This window comes from Gymnogyps californianus, chromosome 2, assembly GCF_018139145.2.
Source record: "Gymnogyps californianus isolate 813 chromosome 2, ASM1813914v2, whole genome shotgun sequence".
Taxonomy (NCBI): domain Eukaryota; kingdom Metazoa; phylum Chordata; class Aves; order Accipitriformes; family Cathartidae; genus Gymnogyps; species Gymnogyps californianus.
In genome coordinates, this window is record NC_059472.1 from 55,675,953 (window position 1) to 55,701,382 (window position 25,430).

General features: G+C 37.6%; 1 protein-coding gene across 4 annotated transcripts in view; it reads left to right on the forward strand.

Moving 5' to 3' along the window:
* PTPRM (protein tyrosine phosphatase receptor type M) overlaps positions 1-25,430 on the forward strand; it is a 486,857-nt gene that overhangs the window by 302,995 nt on the left and 158,432 nt on the right. For 2 of the 4 annotated variants that reach the window (XM_050915684.1, XM_050915683.1), the window contains exons 12-14: positions 1,967-2,240; positions 3,382-3,418; positions 8,658-8,732. In XM_050915684.1, the coding sequence (XP_050771641.1) occupies positions 1,967-2,240; positions 3,382-3,418; positions 8,658-8,732 (386 nt within the window). The remainder of the gene's footprint in view (positions 1-1,966; positions 2,241-3,381; positions 3,419-8,657; positions 8,733-25,430) is intronic. The other 2 variants (XM_050915685.1, XM_050915686.1) reach the window with 1 other exon arrangement.

A 25,430-nucleotide genomic window follows, 5' to 3' on the forward strand; every position in this document is an offset into this window, starting at 1 on the left:
AAATCTCCATTGTGGTGAAAGTCTAAGTCAGGCAGAAGAAGAGGTATTAAGCATTCTCAGTGTTAACTTTCTGGGCATTTTTTGTGAGCATAGGAAGTGCAGCATCTCCTACTGAAGATGCTAGGTCTTAAAAACATAGTGAACGGGGTCTGTTGCACATGATCAGTAGGTCTGGTAAAAAACCAGTAAGATGGCCAAGAGAACTGGCGTTCTTCTGCCTCTTGGGTCATATTCAGCTATGAAGGCTCTGCAGACCTAGCATTGTGCTGTCATAGAATCATGAAGTCATAGAATGGTTTGGGTTGGAAGGGACCTTTAAAGATCATCTAGTCCACCCCCCCTGCCATGGGCAGGGACATCTTTCACTAGATCAGGTTGCTCAAAGCCCCATCCAACCTGACCTTGAAAAGTTTCACTGGTGGGGCATTATTCAAGCACACAGCATTATCTAAACGTGCAAAGGCAGCTTGAGTGTAGAAGCAGTATGTTAGTCTGGTCATGCACTGAGTTGGTAAGGCTCCAGAGAGTGCAAGAGCTGGAGAGCTCTATGCCAGCGCTCAAAGCAGCTTGAGTCTAGCAGAGCCCCAGCAGGTGCAGGAGGTCACTGGCTGTGAGCTGGCTTGGTGACTGCACAAAGTCATCTCTTTTATTTCTAAACCAGATTTGCCTTCAGAAGGGGAATAGCCATAGCCATGCAGTGATATGACTAAGCCAATAAGCCCTGTTGGGTCCAGACTGAGACCTGCAGAGGCCCAGCCCAAGTGTCCCTGTACTTTGGGCAGAGTCTTCTGTAAACATAATCATCTACCTACAAATGACAGAGTGGGAACAACATGTCAGAAGTCTGTGTGGATATTTCATCTTTAAGAAACATACCCTACCCAGAGATTGCTGCTTTTTATGAATTATTAACTTGAAAGATCATAAATTGTTATTAGATGTAGATGATGTGCGAACATGTGGACACATTGCTGCTTTAACATCAGTTACCTATACTGACTTGCTTACTGGGATTCAAGATTCCAGGAGTCAAATAATGATTAAGAATCACTGGTTCCCAGTGAAGCAATAAACTTGCAAGCCAGTCCTCTTTAGAGACATGGCCTTCCCACTTCACAAATTTGAAAGCACTGACTCAGGCTTTTACAGCAACTGCAAGGGTATAATGATTACACTGTTTGCATATACAGCAGAAATCACAATTTCTTTGTTCCTGCTTGAATGTCCATAGCACCTTTACAGTGGAGAGGGATGGACTGTTCCTTGTAGGTCCCAGTACAGCAAAGAATGCAAGTGCAAACTGAATTGCTTTGCAGAAGGCAGAAACACTTAAAAATATGGTTATCTCTAAGATGTGTAAAAGTGCTTTGCTGAGTGAGAATAACTTCCATCAAAAAGTGTTTTATTCTTGCTCAGTAACAGTCAATATGCCACCAAAATTTTAAAAGACTGTAATTTACTCTGTGTGCTTTTATAAATAGTTATAATGTCAACAGTTAAGCAAATACTATTCCCCCTCTCTTTGTAACTTATTTCTTCATTTTTATCTTACTACTCATTTCATTTCATTTAGACAAGACAAACAGGTTAGAGAATGGAATCTATAGCTTTATACTTACTTCTGTGAACAAAATAATTCTACATTTTAGCACTAACCAAGCAAGCTTTTTCTGTACAAGAGTTCGAACAAGACAGTGTTCTGTGCATTTGCTATATGAAAAGCTGTGGTGTGTATGGCTAATTTTGTTTTTCCAAAACAAAATTAATTTGTTTGAAAGCATGAATCTATTCCACAAATTCGTACACCTGAATATCAAAATGACATTTTCTTCCTGTGTCCTTTGCTTTTAACAGTTCTTTTTTTCCATAAATACTGGTATGCTATTATGATATCAGAATGAGTTGACTGCCCGAGTCTTAAAATAATGCGTGTGTTTGTTTTGTTCTTTCCTTTCTACACTGTTAGTGTCTATCAAATAGTTGTTGAAGAAGAACGCCCACGAAGGACCAAAAAGACAACTGAAATCCTGAAGTGCTACCCAGTGCCCATTCATTTCCAGAATGCCTCGCTTTTGAATTCCCAGTACTACTTTGCTGCAGAGTTTCCAGCCAATGGTTTACAAGCTGCTCAGCCTTTTACTATTGGTGATAACAAAACCTACAGTGGTTTCTGGAACACTCCTCTTCTTCCTCATAAGAGCTACAGCATCTATTTTCAAGCTGCTAGCAGAGCCAATGGGGTAAGTCTTATGACAGGTGTGGTTTTATACAGTATTTGTGTGTAAATAGATGATTGGCACCAACTAGCAAGATGCCCAGTTTAGTTGCTAATGAGAAGATGAAGTAACCGTGAAATTTAACACACTGAATTTAAAAAAATAACAGTTTTCCTAACACAATATTGCTTAATGATTAAAGGTTACAGGAAAGAGGAAGGGAAGACAGCACATTTTGTCAATAGTGAGTAGGGAAAGTAGTGCGTTACCATTCTGTCTTATTATCTAAAAGCTGTCCAATGAGTGTGTTTGACTGGCTTTTTTTCTTTCTTTTTTTTGTTTTTGTTTTCTTGCTTTGAAGAGGAGAGTGTTGCGATTTCTTTTGTTAAGTTTAAGCCAAACTTGATTGTGGATTTTAGCACATCTGTCTTGGCCTGTCCAGTCCCATTACCTTAGTTTGTAACATCTTGAACTCCCATTTTCTCATTTGGTTGTCCTGACTGAATTAGAAACTACTTTTTTTCCCCCTTTCTGCAAACAGTAAAAGAAACATAAGTAGATGGAACTGAAATGAAAAGTGTGTAAAAAGGTCTTCGCAGATCATGTTTCATCGGACTAATTCTTCCTGGAATTGTTTTTCATTTCCTGGACCGACCTACCCAGAGCCCTTCAATTCTTGATAAGCTTTGGCTGTCTGTGCTGACAGCCTGGAAATGTTTTCTGCCAGATACCATAATGGTCCCTCTTTCACAGTGCACTGACAGTGCAGAAATGTGAAACACCATTGATTATTTTTTCTTTCTAAAATTGTCTAGCATGATGCCTCGAACTATACTATCTGTAAGAAAAAGAAAAATCTCCCAAGGTCATTATGTTGCCAAAGTAAAAAAGCTGAACACTTGCCTGTGCTCTTGTGAATATCTTTCACATATTTTCTACTTTTAGAGGAATCTTAAGTGAAATGTTTATGTACCATACCCAAGCAGTGTTTGTCCGTATTGTGAAAGTACATTAGAGTTGCTTAATAAGCAGTTAAATATGTAATGAGGCACATTAAATGAACACTTCTCTGACATTTTATCAGTACTTTTAAGAATAGAATCATGGATGACTTTCTTTGCTTAGAAACACAAGATGTGACCTTTTTCCTCTTTATTTGACACAGGAAACAAAAATTGACTGCGTCAGGGTAGCCACAAAAGGTATGTTCATATTATGTCATGTATTCTGTATTTCAGCTTGCTGACCTTTCCTTCACATGGTCTTTGCAAAATTCCAGAAGTGTTTATATTGCTAAAAGGCATCACTAAACCTATTACAGAATTTTAAATTATTCATTTGCGTCTCTAGCTGAGATTTAGGAAGTTTGTTTGTTTGTTTGTTTTTAATAATAAAAGTATTACTCATTTTTAGTTGTCTACTTGAACACAGGGTTTTTTAAATATATTCTGTGGGTTTTTATATGATCTCACAATAAATATTTTAGACTTTTCTATATATAGTAGAGTTGTAAAATTGCCAATTGCAGAGTGCATACTAGCTGCTTATACATCCGTAGTGAAAATTACCCCTTACTTGTAAGCAATTATCTTATCTTAATTGCTTTATAAAAGAGAAGTGGAGAAATCATGTTCTTCATTTTCACGGTATGGATCAGCTATATTTATTGGACTGTCAGCACATGATACTACCATTTGTGAGACAAGTTTGTATAATTGAGACAGTGCTAGCTATAGGTTTGATCCCCAAACAGGGAAAGATAAACATACTGCTGATATGTTTAACTTTGGAGGCTAGGATCTGTCTGTGATTATCTTTGTAGTCTCACCTTTTTAGTACCTCTAGCTGGTGGCAAGTTCAAAGCCTGAAAAAGAAGTGATGGCATAGTATGATTATTTAGAGATTGTAATAGAGGAGAAGGAAAGAAAGTACTGCTGTGAGTAGGAACGGGTAATACTACCTCGTGGTTTGGGCACCTGGTAAGAGTATGAATGAAAAACTACTTCATCCCTGTACCACTGTTCCTTGCGGGAGATCACGGATGTCTCATAGTGACTATCGCTAACGTAACTGATTCCACCATGATTTCCTTTACATGTAGACTTCACAATTCCACCACCACCACTAAATCTAAATGGGATGGATGAGAATCTCATTACTTAAAAGTAACAGAAATGTTAGCATACAGTTGCCTCTGTTGAAAGGTTGAATCCGCCCTAATGTGACAAATACATTTTTTATAGCTCTTTGCACTGGTTCCTGGGGGTTTTTTTCCAAACCAAAGGAAGTAGTTTTAATTCTAATTTACTAACTGACTGCTTACTAAACCATAGAAAACCTTCAAGTATCTAAACTAAAAACCAATGAAATGTAGATGAGAGATTAATTCCAGATTCAAGTGGAATCCTGTGTTGTTTTCCGGTAGCTTCAGTGATACTAGGGGTGGACTACATTACCTCAGAAATCATAATAGGTGATTAGAGGAATGGATTTTAAATTATTTGAAGATTTGTATTCCTAATCACTAATGGATGTTCAACTATTTCAATTACTTGACTGACTGAAAAATCTTACTCTCTCATTTGAGAAGCAAGGGTAACTTTATGGATTGGAATAGCTCCCATAGCAACAAGCTACTTTGAGCTAACCCATTTGGAAATGGAGATGTGAGAAATGCAGCTTTGATTTTAAACAAATCTCCATACATTTCTGTTTTGAAAGCATGTTTCAGAATTCTTTGTAATACCTTTGTGAAGCCTGTAAAATAATGTGAGGGGTTGTTGTGAGGACTTTGAAATAAGAGGTGTCCTCGATGGCATTTATAGTCCCTGGTGTAAAACTTTCTTGGGGGGCTTCTGTAAAGCACTTGTTTCCATGCCTATAAACTGAATGTCTGTATTATATTTTTAAACTATATTAATTTTTAAAAATAAAAGAGACCATGACATATTTTAATATGATATTAATCATACCTGTCTGTACAGATTTTTTCCCTTTAGATCTAACAGAGATATTTGAGAAAAAGCAGACTTCTGTGTCCTCTTTGGACTTCCCACATATGGACTAGAAAAAATAGCAAAAATGCTTAATGTCTGTAGGTCAGAAGTCACCACACCTGCAGTGGGGCAAGACAGAGAATTGTCCTCTCCTGTTCCCCTCCCCTTCTGTCCACACACCCCCAAACAGCTTAGTACAACATTCATATTGCCTGTACCCCAGGAAACAAAGGCTGCTCTGACTGCTGTGCCTGATCTCTTACAGACACGCACCATTTTCCACTGAGTTTTCTGACTACAGTATAGCTACTAGACAGTAAGCTGCTTAACTCTATCATGTACTCATTGTGTCCATCTATTTATTACAGTGCTTCTTACAAATAAGGTTGTGAACACTCTCCAGTACAACATCTAGTTTTCGTATATTAATAACATTTCTGAAATGTTTGTATTCTGGGCTTCTGTTATCTTTAAAAGTTCAAGTTTGGTGGTTTTTAAAGCTAAAAGGAAGTGCTTTAGGCCATTCATGTATAAAACTTGTACAATCTTCTTTTAAATGAAGATCTGATCCTGAAAATACCTATAGCCTTGTGTAGGCCATTGGAGTTAGTAGATGTACTCTAGAATTTAATACGTATGTGGGAAACCGTATGCTTTTAGGCCCTAATCAAGTCAGTTATGTACCTAATTTTGCGGACAAAGAATAATCTCACTGACTACATTGCAACTATTCTGTCTTAAAGTAGATATGTAAGTATTTTACTGGATAAAGGCCTATGCCATAAAGTATACCCTGTAAAACAAACATGACAGTGCAGCCAGCTGTCCGCTTGTTTCTTGAAAGCTTCTGCAATTCCATTCCTGCGGAGTTTGAGGATTGCACCAAGCGCATCGGCAGCCCTTCCTGGGATCCAGGTCACCCAAGGCAACCTCCAGGCTGCTCCACTGAGCCAGCTGAGCTTGGCCAAGCCACCTCGTTGTCGGTATTAAGGGTGTGTGTTTAGCCTGTTTGAAGTCTGCCTTCAGGACCAATAATGGGAGTTCGGAACCTGACATGAGCATAGCTATATCATTTGCTAGCTGTATTTCCTTTAATTATCCCAACTCCAGATAATCTAAAAGTTGTTGGTGCCCTTGAGACCTCCTTAAGTTCATTGAGATTCTGATTTATCACTGAGTTTTGCAGTGTTCATTCCATGGCCCACTGTATGCTTTTGTATTTTTTGTTAAAAGAAAAATAAATGAGTAAGTGTAATATAAAGATACAGAGCGTTCTTGCCCCAGATCCAGCAGAATCCTTGAGTAGGTACTTCACTTTTCGCTCCAGTTGATGTCAACAGTGCTTACTGTCAAGCATGTGCTCAGCTGGCACAGACTAAACTGTGTTGCTGGATCAAAGCCAAAGTGCACCAGATAGCCTATTATCATATTGACAGTCGTCTTGTTAGAAAAGTACAGCCTAACTCTAGAAAAGTACAGCCTAACTCTAGAAAAGTACAGCCTAACCTGCTGGGTAAAATGCATGTGTAGGGTCAGTAGCTGGATAATACTTTCTCATTCCATCAAGTATATTTTAAACAACTTCAATTTGTAACATTTTAAAAAATGCTCTTGTTTTATGACCATTCCGTTTTTACAGATGAAACCTCTGTTAAATGTGTTCTTTTAGAGATCATATAAAAATCCTGACTGCAATGATTGTAAGTGTAATTTAGGATCAGAATATTGGGATTTGGAGAGCTGAAAATTCTCCTCCTGCTTCTGCTGAAGTCAAAGGGAACCTTTGCCACTGACATGCTAGGAGAAGGATCAGACAGCATGTTCTTGTGATGCAAGTCTTCTGATCTTAGCTTTCCGTAGAGAAGGGCTTCTAGGACCTCTGTGACTATTTGGTGTATATACAAATGTGGAGACTGCAGGGTTTCCACTCCCATTATTTTTGACAAGATAATTAAACAAACAAACAAACAAAAATCAGGAAGAGTTTTTTGTACCAGTGGTAATAAAGGTTGTCGTATTTTGCTTGAAATATGGCTTTCATATACCTACTCTTTCTTCAAGCTAAATGACTGTAAAATCTCAGCAGACAAAATTGAAAACATTCCAAAACTCCTCCAAGTTTATTACTATCAACTTTGTGGTGTTTTGTGATTTATATTAAGACTATATTTCCTGATATGACTTACAGCACTGTCTGGATAGAAACATCTTGGTTATCTCTTAGGAATCCAGTTCTGAAGAGGGGGACATCATTGTTCTAATTTTGCAATATTGGAAGGCTTTCATTAATTATGAGAGAGAAATGGATATTACAATATTTTAAATCCAATAGCAACAGTGCTCTAGCAGCTACTATCAACACTGCATTTCAGTGTTGCAGAGGGATATTTCAAAATATTATGCAGCAGCAGTTTTGAGTTTAATTGTCTGCAGATGGTAGATGATCTATTTTCCTCACTCGTTGCCACGTTTCTAATAGCACCCAGGCTGTTCTATGTAAATGAGTGATCTTTCATATAATTTTGTCCTTAATTTTCCAATATTTTTTCTTTGCATCATTCTCCAGCTGCATCATGTTGGATCTGACCTTTTAATTTTTTTTATATTCCTTAATATATATGTGTCATAGTGTGCTTAACCATTTAGAGACAATCGTAGAACTGCTGGCAAAGAAAGAAATACGAGATTTTATTAATGTGAGCCATGGTAATAGTTATCTATACCAGTCAGTGGTTGTTATAGCTCTGACAGAAAAGTCTGAATACTTCAGGCACACAAACAATTCAGTTTTTTCAGCTTTTTCTTGTCTTAGTGGCAAAACATGAACCTCGTTGAAACTCGGACCTCAAACAGTTGCATACATACCTAACTAGAAGCGTGCCACTCTCAGTGGTCATTCTCTGTATGCTGAAAGTTAAGTATGAGTTAAGTGTAGCGTGTGCATTTTCAGAAGAAAAACTCACGTGGGTACAAGAAAAATGAATCTTAGCTAGCTCAAAAATATTTTACATGAAAATTATCTTAAAAAAGAATTATAGGAAAAATGTGCTATTATGAAATAGGAAAACAAAAAGTGAAACTAGTTCAAATTACCTGGAGAAGTTAATACTAGAGTAATCTGAATAAGCAGTTAACTTTCACTTAGAAAGCCCAGTGCTGTGACTAGCAGAGCCAGAGAGTCTCCAGTTTCCTCAAATGCATTATATGTAAATAATGTGCTTTGAGTCCTCTTCCTGAATGAAAGTCACATACGAAAGCTTGTTAATTTGCAGAATAACCAAACTAACAACTGAAGATGAAAAGGAACTTGTGGGAGTTTTTTGGTTTTTATTTGTAAGAAGTTCAGACAATAAACTATTGACCAAGATTCTTCTTGCTGGTCTAGCTTCAGTCTGGCTTTTTTTTCCCTCATGCATGCTGACCTGGAAATCTTCCTTTGCCTTAGCTGCGATAATCGTGACTCAGCTTACAACACCATACATTCGCATCGCCCCTGCTGCAGGCGACGACCAACTAACAGGTCAGATGTTCAAGTATAGACAAGTCATCACGCCGATTTTGTCTCATTTTCTTTGGCTCCTTTTCCCTAATGGTTTCTTCCTTCTCTGCTCATAAATAGTTTTCCATGTTAAAAGTTTCTTTTTGTTTATAAATTTTTCTTCAGCTCCATTAAATGAAATTGTGTGCTTGGCACCAAAACTTACACACACATCCCTGTACATACAACTCCGCTGCATGTGCCCATTGTGTGTGTGATCTGTGGAATGTTCCTTCAAGCCTGATGTTATAAAGAGATCTAGTCTTGCTCCATCCATAAATTAAATGACAGTTTGAATATAGATATATATCTGTATACCTGTTTATTTTTTTCTGTGTTATTAGATCAAGACACTAGAATTTCTAAATAATTTAGGCTCAAGAGTTGCATGTGTAAATTAGGACAAAGATCTTGTATTAATGGATTTTTTTTTTTACTGCAGAATGTTGGGAAGATCATATTTTCTGGCAACATTTCGATATGCAGAAAATTAAATACATAAAATTGATTCCTTTTTAATTATGTCATACATGAGTTCTAGGATTAAAACAAAATAGCCTAGCATGGGACATACAAGAATGAACAAGACTGTAAGGTTTTTAAATCTAATTGTCAAAGTAAACTTGGTATGCAAGTGAGACAATTATCAGGCTGTGTGTGGCTTGAAGGCCAGTTCAGAATGTACCAGAAAATCTCTATGAACTTGGGGAAATGATTCATTTTGTCAGAAAATAAACACATGCATAAAGCTTTTAAGGGATTTGGAAACCTTTTTATTTTCAAACAGAAGCAAAGAGCATTGAAAACTCTAGAATCTAAGGTGAGTTTGATGGAATACGTAACAGGGGAAGTTAGACCTAGTCCATCAGCATTTAGCATATGATAAAATCATTGCCTTTTCAAGAATACTGGCATAGTTACTTGGGAAGCGTGTAAATGTTGCTACCGGGGTGTCTAAGGGACGAGGAGGAGTTCAGATGCTTAGCATCTGGATACTGCTGTAGTCAATAAGAGACGGTTAAACGATTCAGCTTAAGATAAGAGGATTAGTGACATGTCTGCTACAGCTTTTAATTCTGGGGTATGTGTTATAATAACAAAGCTGAGTGATCCATAATGCCCAAGTTGCCATGTCAATCAAGACAGAATTGTTTCAAGTATATTTGTATTATGTAATAACATATGAACTAACCCGAATAACATATTTAGATGATGCCAGGAAGTACTAGCTTGTTCTTGTTAGTGCTGCTTGTCAGAAGCACTGTCCACATACATTTTTATAGCTCAATTATTTTTTACTTGAGAATACAAATAAAGCTTTGACGAGACAAAGAACACCTCTTCCATATCCTTGAATGTCAACAAGCTTTGATTTCTTCATCACAGGATTCAAATAAGGTTATATATTTTTCAATATGGAGAGTTAAATGTTTTTCTTCTCTTATTTTGTTTTTTACTTGTTTTAATGCAAAACTGGGTAGCTACAGGAAACACTGGTGATATGTCTGTTTCACAAGAGGGAGTTGGCTATAGTAGTTAACAATGAGAGAACAGAGATATAGCTAGCATAGGATAGCCAGCAAAGTATTTATTTGGTTGCTTTGTCACTGGTGGCTCATAGCATTGGCACTCTGTAGTTGTCTGTCCAATCTGTGACTTTTATTTCCTTTTTTTTTTTTAAAAAAAATCTGTTCTACCAGGAACTAATTTTTATGGTGAAAAAGAAAGTATCAAATGATACCTGCAAGCAGCATTTATGGCTATCGGTGAAATGTATTAAAAAGCCTCTGAAATCCCCTCATCATTTTTGCAACCCTTTCTCATGCTTGAAAGACTGTGTGATCAAAAGGAAAGAAGCATCTTCCTCCTTCTCAGTTGCCACAACTGCAACAGGGAGTGAAAAAACCTCACCCAGCCCACGTGGTTGGTCCCATCACAGCAACAGGAATTCATGTTTTTCTAGAGACATACTGTGTAGGGGTCTGTTAGGCAGGCTTTTCAACTTCAGGGCAGTACAACAATCATGGTATCTGCAGTATCCATGAGGAACGCAAAGATTTTCTTAAAGGAGATTTACAGGAGCTGGACTGGACATGGGGAAGCAAGGAATGATGCACATTCTCCCCACACTTTTCTCCTGCAAACTCCCAGACTGTGGAAAGGATCTACACATAAAAGGACTTCTTTATGTGGAAATTATAGGACTGTTGCTAGCTGTAGTTACCACAAGCCCTACAGCTGTAACTGTTAAATTATGTTACTTAGCATTTTCTATTCAGTGCCTTTTCCTCACTTCTTTGCTCAGCACCAAAGTAATTACATTTGAGATCAAGAAATTACTTTTGTCTTTTAGCATTTGAGGAGATGCATAACCGGCAGTGGGGAGGTCAGGGTTGGGATTTTCTTTTTTTCAGGTGGGAAATTGATGCTTCTTGCATAATGAAAACTTAAAATCTTGGCTGCATTCCTGAATATTGTTACCAATTTTGAAAGGTCTTCATCTTCAGAAAGATCATGATAATACAGCTCGGCTTTCAAACCAGCTCTACTTGCACTCATTTCCTCCACCCTCGTCATCAACTCATCCTGGTCCTTACTGGTGCAGTTTATAAACAATGCATTATTAGTTCTTCTTTGTCCTTCCTTTCTCCTTCCTTTCTCCTTCCTTTTCATATAAAAATAAGATGACTTCCATTTGTAGGATTACCTGCTATTTGCCCTAAATATCTTGACAGCCACTCCTTGCTTCAGTACTCCTTTGCAGCCTGTAGCACAGGGAACTTTTCCCTGCAGTTGCACTTAAATACCTACAATGTAGTTGTCCTTAAGTTATAGTATAATATAACATGCTGTAAAGGCAACTGTGTGATTTTGATTCTGACAAGCTGAAATAGGTAAATTAGTGTTGTTAGTGAATACATTGTTATCACTGATTTGATAACTTAGTAACTAAGGAATTCAAATTTGGGGGATAGTGTTTAGCTTTCAGTGTTAACCTTACAAAAAGTACCTAACTTGAAATCCACTCAATTGACCCTATCCTCCAAGAGATAGGGAGAATATCTAACTATCTAACATCTGTCAGCCAGGAGAAAAGACTATGTGTACATGAAGCGTAATAGTCCTCATGATACCGTCTCCATGTTTTCATAAACAAATACAGTTTAACAGTATGGTTGAAATCATGTAGAAGGTTAACAAAAAACTTATCGCATACATAAGTGGCTGTATGATCTTGACTTTAAGTTGAATAACAAATCCATGGTTTTGAGAAAGCCTGAAAGCATTTGCAGTTTGCTTCACTATTTTGTAAGAGACACTTCATGTAATAGCTTTAAATTGGCCATATTTGGTATTCACTTGGCCCTCATCTATTTTGTTCTGTCTGCATTCTGATAAAATAGCATGCTTGGAATTATGATTAGGGTGTTCATTCTTTCAGGCATTTTCTTAATTGTTGAAATATGTCTGAGCTACTTATATTTAAATTAAAGTATTTCCATTTGTGATTTAGTGGAGCAGCCACTACTTTACTGTATATTATTAAGACTGATTTCCATAGAACGCCCTTTTTACTACCCGTTGTTAATTACACATGCAGCTGGAAGGGAGAGTTCTGTATTGTACACTGTTCATAGATGAAATTCTTGGTACAAAACAGATACAACAAGATATGTCAGAAGTTTTGTAGAATAACTGATACTTAAGAATTGAGAAGAATTTTTTTAAAAAGATAGTGGCAATCTTAAAGCTTAAGTGATTTTACCCAGCGTACCTTAACGTCTAGATGAGCAGCATATTTTATAACCATGTTAAAAGCAGTCATAAAATAATCCCAATTGGTTTCTTCTCCCTTATGAAGTTAGCAGCATAATAAAATATACACATTTCTTCAGATGTGTATTCAATACATAGCAAAATTTATTGGTATAGTCTGGGTCAGATTCTGTTCTCAGCCATTCCACTGTAAAAGTGAAAAAAATCAGCTGAAATCATTGACTGATTAAATTGCAACCTCATTGAATTTTTTTTTTATGTCAAGGGATTTACTCCAGATTTGTACTGCATTACTGAAAACACAGTTTGTTTATTAACACAAAAACCAACAGCATGAATTTGAGAAGGAGTGTTTTCCTATTTGTCTAGTTTGTTGTCCTTTACAATGCATATGAGGTATAGCAACACGGGCTGGACAGACATTCGCATTCATTTTTCTCCATCCTGAACCATGTAACATTGATTTAGATGTATTCTGACATGTTGAAACTTGAAGTGCTATTTTGGGTAATGGAGAACCCATAATTTCCTAGTTGAGACTACAGTGCTGTCTGTAGTAACAAAGCTATGTGCAGTTATGTCTGTCTGCACATTGAATACACCATTTTAGGAGTTTATTCTTCTCTTGATACTTCTGAACAGCATTTACATCAGTGGGAGCTGTGGATAGTTATCCAGGGGAGAGCGAGCACCTATGCGGTGTAATGTCAAGCCGTATTACGATGCTGTTGCAAGGCCAAGTGACAAGGAAAGCAGAGTGAGAAAGAATGTGACTCTCCAAAGTGAAATTCTAAGCCTGTTTTTACATGATGGCCCCAGCTATTGTTGTACTGATTGTTCAAGGATTCTGGCCTCTTGCTCAGCTGGGCAGAATGCAAAGCAAGAGGAAATCTTCCTACTTTCTGCAGCACCGGCTGTATGCATTTCAATGGGCTGGAGTGTCACTTGTGATTTATTGCCCATTTTTGTTCTTTTATGTGTTATATTTGTCAGTTTTGCAGTGATAGTTTCATCTATAAAACAGTATAGTTACAAGAAAATGTTAAGAGGATACAGGAGTGCTATGGGAGCTACTGTTCCCTTTTCTCCTTTTTTTTTTCCTAGTACATTACAGAGTCAAATGTCAGGTTTTCTGTTTTTAAGACAGCCAAAGCATCTAGGATTTTAAACATAAGTACATTTTCCACAGAGCACCTGAAGAAGAGCTGAAGTTAAACAATTAGACAAAGAGGGCCTAAAAATAATGCTGATAGCAATTCAGAAATGCTGAAATAACCCATAATACAAATACAAGCCCTTTCCAGCTGTAGACAATAGAGAACCTGAGCTGATTAGAAGTCACTTACCAATGTGATTCTATTAGCAATATTACGTACTCCAGTTCATTTTTTACAATAATAAGAATTCCTACAAGGTTTTCTAAAAATGGATTAGCAGCCTTAGTTTTGAATGTGTTCAAGTCAAGAAAAGCCAGAGGCTCTGATCAGGGGTTCAGGACCTCCTCCCATTCAGCTCCTCTTACTCTGAACAGGTTGGGTTGGCAACAGTGGGACCTTTGCAACTCCAGCATAAATAGGAGAGTGGGGAGGATAAACTGCAGAGGATCGTACCAGCAGTTCTCCTCCAGCCATTGGTGCTTACAGTTGGCCAAGGAGGTATGGGTTCATCAGCTACCCTGGCACTGTATCGCCAGAGCCAGTGGTGTTACAGACCTGGGACAGGAACAGTTGGAGAAGATCCCATGACCTAGAAGAAAGTGTCAATCTTTCCCAACCCTTTAGGAAGGACAAATAGCCTAATTAGGTATGTCTTTTATTCAGAGGAGTTAAAAAGTTGGTTGCCAGAGTCAATAGTCAGTCATTGCAGGAGCTGTATTACATCCCCCAAGTACACAACTGGTTTGGAAATTTGAGTGTTCTAGTCCATAGCTGAGAGAAGAATATGATTCCAAGTGTCAGTGTCAAATATCTCTTTCACGAAGAAAGTGAAACAAAATTTAACTTAAGCCACTAAAGAAGAGTCTGTTCGGTTCATCCTAGCTTGAAAAATAGTCTGCTCAGTAATGTGTAATCTTAGTATGAGGATATCTGTGAGGCTGTTTGAGGTTTAATTGGGGGGGGGAGGGCACTTTCCTTAATCTCATTACAGAGAATGGATACGTAAAACCCAATCATGAAAATAACAAAATGAATAAACTGACCAGGATAAACTCTTAATAAACTGAAGGAATCTCTGCCATCTGTGTAGTACTGGTCAGTATCCCATCTAATCCAAGATATTTCAACATCAGCAATCTACAGAGAAGCAGGAAATATAAAACAAAGCAAAAATACCAGTAGGTAATTTTTAGAGCATGGTTGTATGTCATATAGTGTGTTATTTCATTTCTGCATAAAAAAAATATGCCTCTGATTTTTACATTCAAAGCAGAACATGTTTTGCATGTACCACAATGAAAAATTAAGGAGAGACAAGGGAAGAGAGAGAAACTCAGAGATATAATTAGTAACTAAAAAAACCTGTGAATTTCAGTGTTTCCCATCTGTAGTTATTGACTGTATTCATAAAATGCTAAGCAATTAGAATTTTAATTTGAAAGAAAATGTGGGACCACTTACGGGTAAAATAACCTGTAGTTCTTAGGAACTGCAAATCTGATGTTTGTATCACTGGAGAGTTTAACAAAGTTATAATGCAATATTACATGGATTACCTCTGTGTTAATGTATAGGTGAACATTAAAATGTGTTACGGTTAAATAGGGTAGTACAGCAAAGAGGAGAGTAATACTGTCGACTTTAATCAAAAGACGCAGAACATGCTACCATGGGCAAAATAATGTTTCAGCAATTCACTTAGTTTAGATTCCTTGAAATCATTTATATCTTAATAAATATATAAGCTGCATTTGTCTGCGTGGAGTAATAACTCAATGCTATGCAAGACATGACTGTCGTTATTGATGGGTTTTTAACACCTGCTTCTCAAAACGTGATATTGAAAATGTCCTTTTCTGCAGTAATGGGAGTTTGACTGCAAGAGTCAATGATTTTAGAGCTCTGGGAAAGGCATTCAAGTGTATGTGTGCATTTTCAAGTCTTTATTTTTCCAAAACTTTGAACTTTCATTTCCTTCTCTTCATCTGATTTCTGTTATTGCTGACCACTAAGAAGTTTTTGTGTAAATAGAAAACTCCCATGCAAATGAAAGTTGAGTCACAGTTTTGTGTAAAAGTGAGTGGAAGTTGCTGTCTCACATGGTTTCAAGCTGACAAGAGGGGGAAATACAGTAGTTTCAGGTACTGTTCATCTTTTGAGTTCACGTTGGAAACACAAAGGGAAACAGGAAAAATGGTAAATTGTCATTGATCAGAAGTAAACAAAGTATTCATGAAACCTTTCTGAAGCAAAACGGTTATATTTTGCGCTTTTCAGTATGCTGTCATTGAATTAGACAGCTTCTGGTTATGAGTAAATATGTCAATAATTAAAAGTGATATGAAAAGAACTGATGAGAAAAATGGCTATTTAAGGCATTCTTAATCAAATAGGACAGATGGAGATTTTTCTGTAACCTCTGAACCCTACAGGAAATATATGAAAAATGAAATGTAAATCAGTGGTAACCATTCAGAGGAGGCCTAGTCTATTCTTGTCCCTGTACTAGAATCCTGGTTCATCTAACATTGCTTCAGTTTGGACAGGTTTTTTATTGGCAATACTGTAAACGCTTCTGAAATGTGAACAAAAAAATTGCTACACTGTATTGGCACAAAGACAGATTTAGAATTCTGTGGAATTATTTTTCCTTTCTTGTGCTGATTCTCCTTTCCAGTTCCTCTAGCCAACCTTCCTGCCCCAAAACAGTGTTGACTCTGGAAATGCTTTAAAAAAAAAGTTTTATGTCTTTTTTCCTGCTTTTTATAAATTTATCACAAATTTGTTTTTACCTTTCTATGTGCATCATTGCATGTATAATTCCATTTATCTTTGAGTAGAATGACCTATGTTATGCTTTCCTCCAAGAAAATAGGTAGGTAGTGAGTAATAATAAGTAAATTCTGAGCGTGTGATTGTTTTTGAAGGATTTCTGAAGAACCTTTCATAAGGGATACAATGTGGAGGGAGGCTGGTAGTGGAAATCACCAGGAACGTCAGCCTCGTCTGTAAGCCAGTGGCAGCATAGGCCAAAAAATGCATAGATGTGCAGACCTACCACTGGGATTCCTATACTACATTGTCCTTCTGCCCCCATCCATTCCTCCTAATGGCAAAGTAACCAGGTCTTCACTGACTTTCCATTTGGAACTGTTCATTAGTGTTCCTGTGGTTAAGTCCTCAGTGGCAGCAAGATCAGAAGACAGTACCTCACTCCACTACTTCCTACCCGTAGCTTCAGGTTACTCAGTTTCCATGCTGGATGTGATCCCTTGCATCATTCATGGATGGAATATGAAACAGTTGTGTTTGTCCATGCCAAGAACATCTAGTTCTGTAGCTGAGTTTCACCCTGAGTAACTCAGCTGCAGAAACATTACTCTGATCTGACTTCACATCTTCACTGTCTGGTGGGGGCCAACTGAGTACTAGCAAAACCACACTTTACCTCCTCTAAAGAGGGCAGAGTCCTCTTCAGGCTTCAAATGCACACCTTTCCTGTTTGTAGAAGATAGTTGAAGTAAACTTTCAGGGATGTCTGATATTTCTTGACACTTTTCAATATAGTTTCAGGAGTAGATCTGGTGTTGAAAGCATGAGAGTCAACCAGAGGTCTCCTTCGGCAATAGGTGAAACTCAAATGTCCTTGGTGTGGGTGGTGATAAATTATCAGCTAATTCTATAGGAGTGGCTAGAAAGTCGTGCTGACTTGCTTAGAAAATGCATTATGTATGGACAGGATCAGTATGGACTGACTGCTTTCATTTCCTTAGAGCTAATTGGAGAGAGTCACTCTTCTACCCTGAGTACTGTTGGCTTGAGGTTATGTAAACAACCATAAAATCAAATGTTTTAGGGCTAAAAGCTCCCCTTGTTGTACATTATACCTATAGGACTTCTTGTTCACAGCAGTCAGATTTATAAGATGCTGTTGCACTTCCAGTGGCTGCGAGTGGGACCTCTTTCACACAGCATCAGCTGGTAACCAGCCCTACATTTCAAAGTACTGAGACACCAGCAGTTCCAGCCCTTGTTGGTGCCTCTTTCTCAGACCTGCTCATCCTTATTCAGTATGAGACCTACATGTATACAGCTAATTTGATGCAAGTATGTTCTCATTGCTCCTCAGTCAACCTTCTTGATCAGAAATTTGCATCTCATGAAGTCATATTGACCTTTGTTGTGTTTGGGTAGTCAGAGAGCAGTTTGGTAAAGAAGCCCAGTTTCTTCTTTCCATAGTAGTCAGGAGGATTTTATCTTTTATTTCGGTGGCAGGGTCTCTCTTTCAAATGTGCTGCCATGACCTTTCCCTTTGTTGACATAGAGGTCTGTGATGTGCACCATTGTGGCTGCTTCTTTGGCCACACAGAGTGAGTACTTATAAATATGTAACCAGACTTTTTTCTTCGTAAAATAGACTAAAGTGTGTGGGGGTACCCTTTAGGGCCATTTGAAAGCTTAAGCTTCCAAAACACTTTATGTTTTTTCCTTAGGAAATTGTTTATTTCCAAGAAGGAGATACACTGTGTCTGTATATTCTAGACTTGTTATTAATTTCTGGTTGTGGTGTAGCTGTTGAGTATGCTTTAAACATCCCTTAATGATCTCAGTACTATTAAAGTGCAAGGACTTACACTTTCTTTCTTCCAGTACGAGTGAGGGCTTCCAACTGCTTGGGTGCCTACTGGAGAGGAGAATTTTTATGAATTTTAATTATTTAAATTTCCTTGATTAAGAGAAAAGGGAAAAAAAGAGCTAGGGGAAAGGTTGGTGGGTTTGTTGCAAAGGAGCAAATGAGCTGTTTATCAAGGCTTGCTTGCTTGTTTTCTTGTGAGTCCTTTTTTTAAAAAACACAGTCTCCAGAAAAATCCACTCTAAGGAGCCTGGATTAAAATCCTGTTAAAAAATAGATTGTGATGAGACCAAAAGATACGTGTCAAACTGGGAACTTTATTTGTTTTAGGCATGTTTTGTAAAAAATGTTATTATTCCTGACAACCAGAAACACAGATGTTTAACAAAAAAAGTCTTTTTGCTCACATGCACCAACATGAATCATCCACCAGTGAGAGATACAGTTCATTTCATAGTCAGTTAAATGAGTCATATTCATCAGTGAAGTAGTTCTTTGCATTTCTTTTCATGAAGTTCTTTGTCGCTTATATTTACATTTTCGTAAAGAATATCACAAACAAAATTAATAATTCATAATTATTGTTACACAGTGGAGCCTTATTTTGATAGTCCCTTCTTAGCATAGATCTTTTAACAAGGCTGGTTTTTCCTGCATTTAAAAAACACCAAATAAACAATGTACCAAATCAGCATGGTTTTCTTATGGAAGTACAGAAATCTTTTTTAGGAAAGGAAGATCTGTACACAGCAATATGTATTGTACCGATGATCATAAATTACAGAGAAGATACTCTCCTGCTAAAATATAAGTACTGTTTGCCCTCTTTCCCAGACATTCAAAAATAGATTTAGTGAGCGCTAGCACGTTGTAGGAGGGAAAATCAGGATACATCGATTTCAACACTTGAATGGCTCCCGTGCTCAGCAAAACAGAAAGAAAACATAATCCCTGCCCCGTGGAAAAAGCAATTTATACATGAGCATTTCCAAAAGAAGCCAGGAACAGAAAGGGAAAAATACTGTAAGGAGAGAAGTAAAGCAGACCTTACTCTGAGGCATTTACAAAACTAATATATTCAAGGCATGGAGTAGAGAGAAAACTGAAAAAAATATCGATCAAAACCACCTTCTGTCACAAATTATACGCTGCCCAACACCACCTCGTAACTTCTACCATATGGACAAAAAAGCAGTGCAGTTTCGAAGGAGAACTAGGAACATTGATTTGAAAGCTAACAATGAGGAAGGGGAGGGAGAACTTTCTCCCTTAGCTGGAGTTCTACCAGGAGTAATAAAAGAAAGACTTTGTTAGCAGAATACATGCTGGCTAGCAGATGAGGACTGAATGCCAGTCACTTACAGTGTAAACAGACTAGCCAGGGTGGTAATTCATTTCATCTACAAATCTGTATGTGTTTTGGGTCTTCTCCAAGACAGTCACAAATCCTGGCATCTGGAATGAACTTGAAACTCAAATAAAAAGCATGTTGGACTGGTTTGTCTTTTCATAACACCAGTAATGCTGCTACAGACTTAAAAATGAGGGTAGTTTTCTGCAGTCATGGGGGAGAAGGAGGTAGAAATGCTGAGGAAACTTCTGGAGGAAACTAGATATTTTGCACTACTGCCCCATTCAAGTGTATTTTGCAGTCTGTGATACAGGATTGGAATTCCTGTTGATCATTTGACATTTATAAGAAGGACCTGCCTCTGTGGAGCACCTCTTTTCATACCAGTAGCACAGACGTATTTGTGTACTTCCTTGTTTTGTCATGCTGCATTTTATCCCAGCCCTTTACTTTTGGCACCTCTGCTTTTCCTACCTTTATGTTTATGAACCTTTATGTTACTTCCTTCCTTGGAACACCCTAACCAATGTCATCCATAAAAACATTACTCTGTCCCTCAAATCACTCTTGAAGATCTGTTTCTACTGTGTTACTAACTGGAAATGCTGAGTGATACCAGCTAGCTAAAAGAGCAGGAAGGACAGAAGTGTTCATTTATTTGGGTATTGTAAATGCATTTTCTTAGGGGTATTTGCCTCCCCCTCCCACCTGCTACACCTGCCTACTACAGCCTAGCTCAACTAGACAGTATACTTTTAGTGGCAAAGATTGCTTAGCTGTGTGCTTGCACTGTTCTTAGCACAGTGGGGCTCCCAATCTGATTTAGAGCTTCTAGATCCTACTATCATGCAAATAATAGAGAGTAATAATGATAGTAGCCTTTGTAATTTGTGTTGTCCTTGGAGAGTGTGAGCAGAGTCTTGAAAGTCAAGTTCTCTGATCTTTTCAGTTTCTTACTTTGTGGCAGGGACAATAGGATCCTAGTGATGGGTGTTCCAAGGAAGCACCACACCTCTCTGCCTCCCTTCTGCCTTGTACCATTTTGCATGATTTCTGCCACCTAATCACAGTGCAACTGTCACACAGGGGTATAATGTTTCATTTTCCTGACTCTGAAATAAGTTAAAAGTAGGTGCTGAGATGTGATAGTTGAATCGCACTGCCTGCATAAAAAAAATCATGGGCTAGTTACTAACACAACGAGTTAGTCTCAAGTTTGACTTGAAACTAGGATGATCTGGACTAACTGTATTATTACTTTAAAGCCTTGTAAAGTTAGCCATTACATCAGTCACTGGAACACCTGTGAAAGAAATACAGTTGGAAAGGCTTGCAAGTAACTTATCAAGCAGGTACCTTTTGAGAGCTTAAAGCTGCAGAAAGGAAGTAAAAAAGGCAGCAACTATGGTCAGCCTTGAGCGGGAGAAATAAAATGAGACCAGTCTAGTTAATTAAAGGAAGGGGTTATTTGTTGACTCAAATAGGAGAAGAAATGTCTGGATTTTTTAAAGATTGCTTTAGACAAAACAACCTATAGCTAGTTTTCAGTACTAACAGCTTTAATCTTATTCCTTTCTTTGCAAGTATAACTAGCAGCTCCTAGACTGTTGAGCCAGGGTTATTTTATTGGTCATTCTTTTCTATACAATGGTCAGTCATTTCTAACTACTTTTTTTTGGAAGGGACTTATAAACATTGAAAAGCAAGTCCAAACTTTGTTCATTTACAAAGAGAGAAGGAGAGAGAGTTTTTGTTCAATTTGGTAGAGGTCTGTTTCTTTTACTGAAGAATATTTTCATTGGTTTTGAAAAACAAGATAATGCTTGCATGTAAGTTAAAAGAATGATACTTTGCTTGGCTAGTTCATTCAGCAAATAGTCTTAGCTTCCATTTTAATGAGGAATAGTTCTGCTCAAACTTTTCTATCCATAAACTACCTACAGGAGATTATTGTTTATGAAGTTTGGGGGTCGATCAATAACATGGCACTTGTTCTTTCTGAGTGAGAAAGGAAAGGGAAATTTTCCACCCAAGGAAGTGGCAGAACCATTTTCCAAAAACGACAAATTATTCCTATAATACTAATACCAGACCTGTATATCTCTGATAAGAACTAGAAGTTCTTCAGAGAGGAATTTTTTTACCCAGTCTTCTAACTCGTCGTACAGCAATAGAAATTTCACTGCATGAAGTAATTTAAGAATTCACAGTATGGCAGACACAAAATATTAGCGACTAGAATATAATTCAGTTCTCAATCAGAAGAGGAGGTGAGATGCCAAGAAGTGGCTGAGTAATCACTAAACTTTAGAAAAGGAGATTCCAATATTAAGAAAAAGTTAATGGAATAGGTCTGAGAGTCAAAAATAAGTGAAATAAAATCTTTAGGTGTTTCATGGGTAGTACTTAAAAATATTATGACTGGGTCTTGCAAAGTACTGAACAAAATGGAACCCATGAGGGAAAGTCATAAATCAAGCCAGCTGAATGCCATTTTTTCTAAGTGAAGGAAAAAAAGATATTTCACATTTTAAATGCTACTGTAGGGAAAGCCACAAAGAATGGGCAATAAATAAGTAAAAGGGAAATTGGAATTGCTGAGATTAATTAGAAGAGTAAATAACTAAGGGTATGGAACCAAACAATGTTGCTGTCCTCCACTTTATTCAATGCAGGAAGCCTGTGGAAATACTTTGCTGGGTTTTGTGGCACCTTGGGGTTTATCTGTAAGTGTATCTCTGTTTTTCACTTCTGGCAGGAAGCACTCTAGTTTGTTCTCATCAAGTAAGGACTTTCCAAAGTCAGCACTGTAATCCTTTTTAAACTGGCAGGAAACATTTCCTTGTCCTTTCATTTTCTAAGCAGCTCCCTCGAGCTGTCCTGCACTCACTGCTCTTTACTGACCTATTGCCTTTCTAGAGGTGGACCACAGTATATGTGTCAGTTTGGCCTTGATTGTTCTAACTCCATGAGCCCAGACAGTCTCAGCAGGAAAACAGCAGTGAGGTTATTGTGCAAGGTTTAAAGTCAGGCTTCTGTGTGCAAGGGTAGAACCAAGAGCTTAGAAGTAAAACAAACAAAAAAACCCCAAATAAGTCATTAGATCCAGTGTTGTGAGGAAAATGCAGTGGGCTTAGCTCAGCTGTTGGCAACAATATGTAGTCTGTCATTAAAAACAGATATTTTACTGGAGATATAGAACTCCACTAGTCTTGTAGCTACATATTTTTAAAGGCTCTAGGGTGATCAAGGAAATTAAAAATTACTATGTCGGACAAACTGGTTGAAACAACAATAATAAATAGAATAGAACACCAGGACTATAATATCATGATACAGTAGTGTATAGTTAACACTATCTCTGTAAAGAAAAATTACATTTCACTCAACTTTTTTAGTATGTGTCAGTACAGCAGAGTAAAAGAAAAACCACGGCATCATTTTTTTAGACTTGCAATAGTAATTTTCTAAATCTGTCTTGAAAACATACAAACAAAACTAAAAGCACAAATTGACATTGCAGTTTATCAAGTGGCAAAATTAATTTCAGAACTACTGCCCCTAGCTGCTTCGATCCCCTGACACACCGTTCACCTTTCTCTCCATGGTGCCAGTGCAATTGCCTGTGTGGCTATAGGTTAAAAGTCAGTTAAGAAGAAATTATGAGGGCAGAGACAAATATTACTCTGGATCAAAATCTACCTGTCAGACAGAAACCACAGAGAAGTAAACTGCCAGCTTTTATCGTAGCTAATGCACTTAAGGGTTTAATATTATATGCTGTACAGTATGTCTTTTAAATACGTGGAAGAGTCAGCGTTGAGGCAGCAGCTCTTGAGTGTGATGCTAGGTGATGTGGGTTAGCAGAATTCACACAGGACTGTGAAGAATTTCAGCAGGACAAAAGCAAACTGAATAAAGAAGTAGTAGCAACTCAAATTTCAGTCTTGATAAATGCTATGTAGTGTTCAGCAGAGGTAAATTTGAATGGCTTTTAAACTCGTAAAAGATTCAAAATTGAACACTGCACTGAAGACAGGGATGCAGGTTTCACTGTAAACAACGCACCAGTGACCTGTTCAGTGTCCATCTGATGTCAAAATAAAACCAAACAGAATGCTAAGGGGGATAAACAACGGGATAGAACACAACAATTTTTAAAAATCCTATTGTAGAAAAACTGAGGTATGTTAAAGGAATAAAGAGTATTAAATAAAATGAAGAAAGTTGATCCAGAATTTCTAATACTAAAAGACTCAAGGGATGCTCAAGAAAGGTGGAAGGTGGCAAATTTGGTTCATTTACCCAAGTGGATTTTGGAACGCACTGACACCAAGAAAGGAGCAATATTCTGGCAGGGAATGAACGAGATGCTGAATGGAACTAAAGGAGAATTGAGATAATGCCAAGATTTGTTTTTTTATAGTAATTAATGATAGTTTTTAAAAGGCATGTGAAACATCATGTTTCCAGTTTAAGACAATCTCTATTATGAGTCAGGCTGAGTCCATCATGGTGGGAAGCTTTATTCTATTTTTAACTCGGGGTGGCATTACATGCACTTTCCTTAGACAATTTGAGATGATCCCTCAATTGGATAATCAATAGATGGTGCAATTCAGTGTCCTGATGTTAGGCTCTGCATCTCTTCTCATGTAGGCTTTCTTTGGAGAATTTGCAATAGTAGTGGATTCCCCAGCTTGGCCATGACTCCCGAGAGGGTAATGCTTTGTGTCATTGAAGGCATTTCATGAAAGTTGCACTCCATGATATGCAGAAAATGTGTGTACTCTGAATACGATTTTGATACTATCTCCTCTGCATAGTGTATATCTAGCTAGTTCCACTGAAGTGAGGACCCTGTGCTGTCAGAGAGAGACATGACACTGAGATAAAACACACTGGATAGTTGAGAGTTCTATGTGAAAATGTAGCAAGGCTGCCTTCACTTACTTTTAATGTTTAGCATTCATGAACCCAAAAGTAGCACTGGAAGCCTTAACGAAAGGAATGAAACCATAAGGCAGAATTTGTTTTTAGGAAGGCATTGCCAATGAGTATTCCAGTAGGGTGAGGTAGCCTGAAGGAGATAATGAAGAATAGACTTTGGAAGGAACCGGTCTTAGAAATTGCATCTAAAAAGATACTGCTTGTTGTTGAGTTTGCATTCTTCCTGGCTTGGGGTTTAGATTTAAGAGAGGACTGTAAAGTCCTTATCATGTCTTACCATTTGCATCATACTTGATTCACTGCTTCCTGTTTGCCACGTTCAACTCATCAGCTGCCTTTTGCACAAAGATACTCTAGATGTCTTCTAAATATTTGCTACACTATTGAGTGCCGTGCAGATTACAGCAATATAGAGTTTAACAAAATGATTTATATATGACACAAGGAAAATAAAAATAGAACTGTTTATAACAGAATTTTATGCGTCTGCATTGAAGAAAATACGGAGCCAGATTCTGTTACCTTTACTCATACGAAGTAAGAATTTTACTAATTCGGAGTTGTGTTGTGTGTTAGCAATACAGTGTATTGCTATCGAACTAATATTCTGATAGAACTGGGCACAGAGACAAGCAGCAGATCATCTTCTCTGACTTAGCACTCACACAAAGTACCATGGCCAGAATTTTCCAAAGAACCTGGTTCCTGCAGTTAGCTATAGATATATTTTGATTAAAGGTTATCACCTTTTCTGGCAGCAATACGAATTGCCAGGTTTTCATGGCATTCCTCCTGGGAAGAAGTTTTGAAGA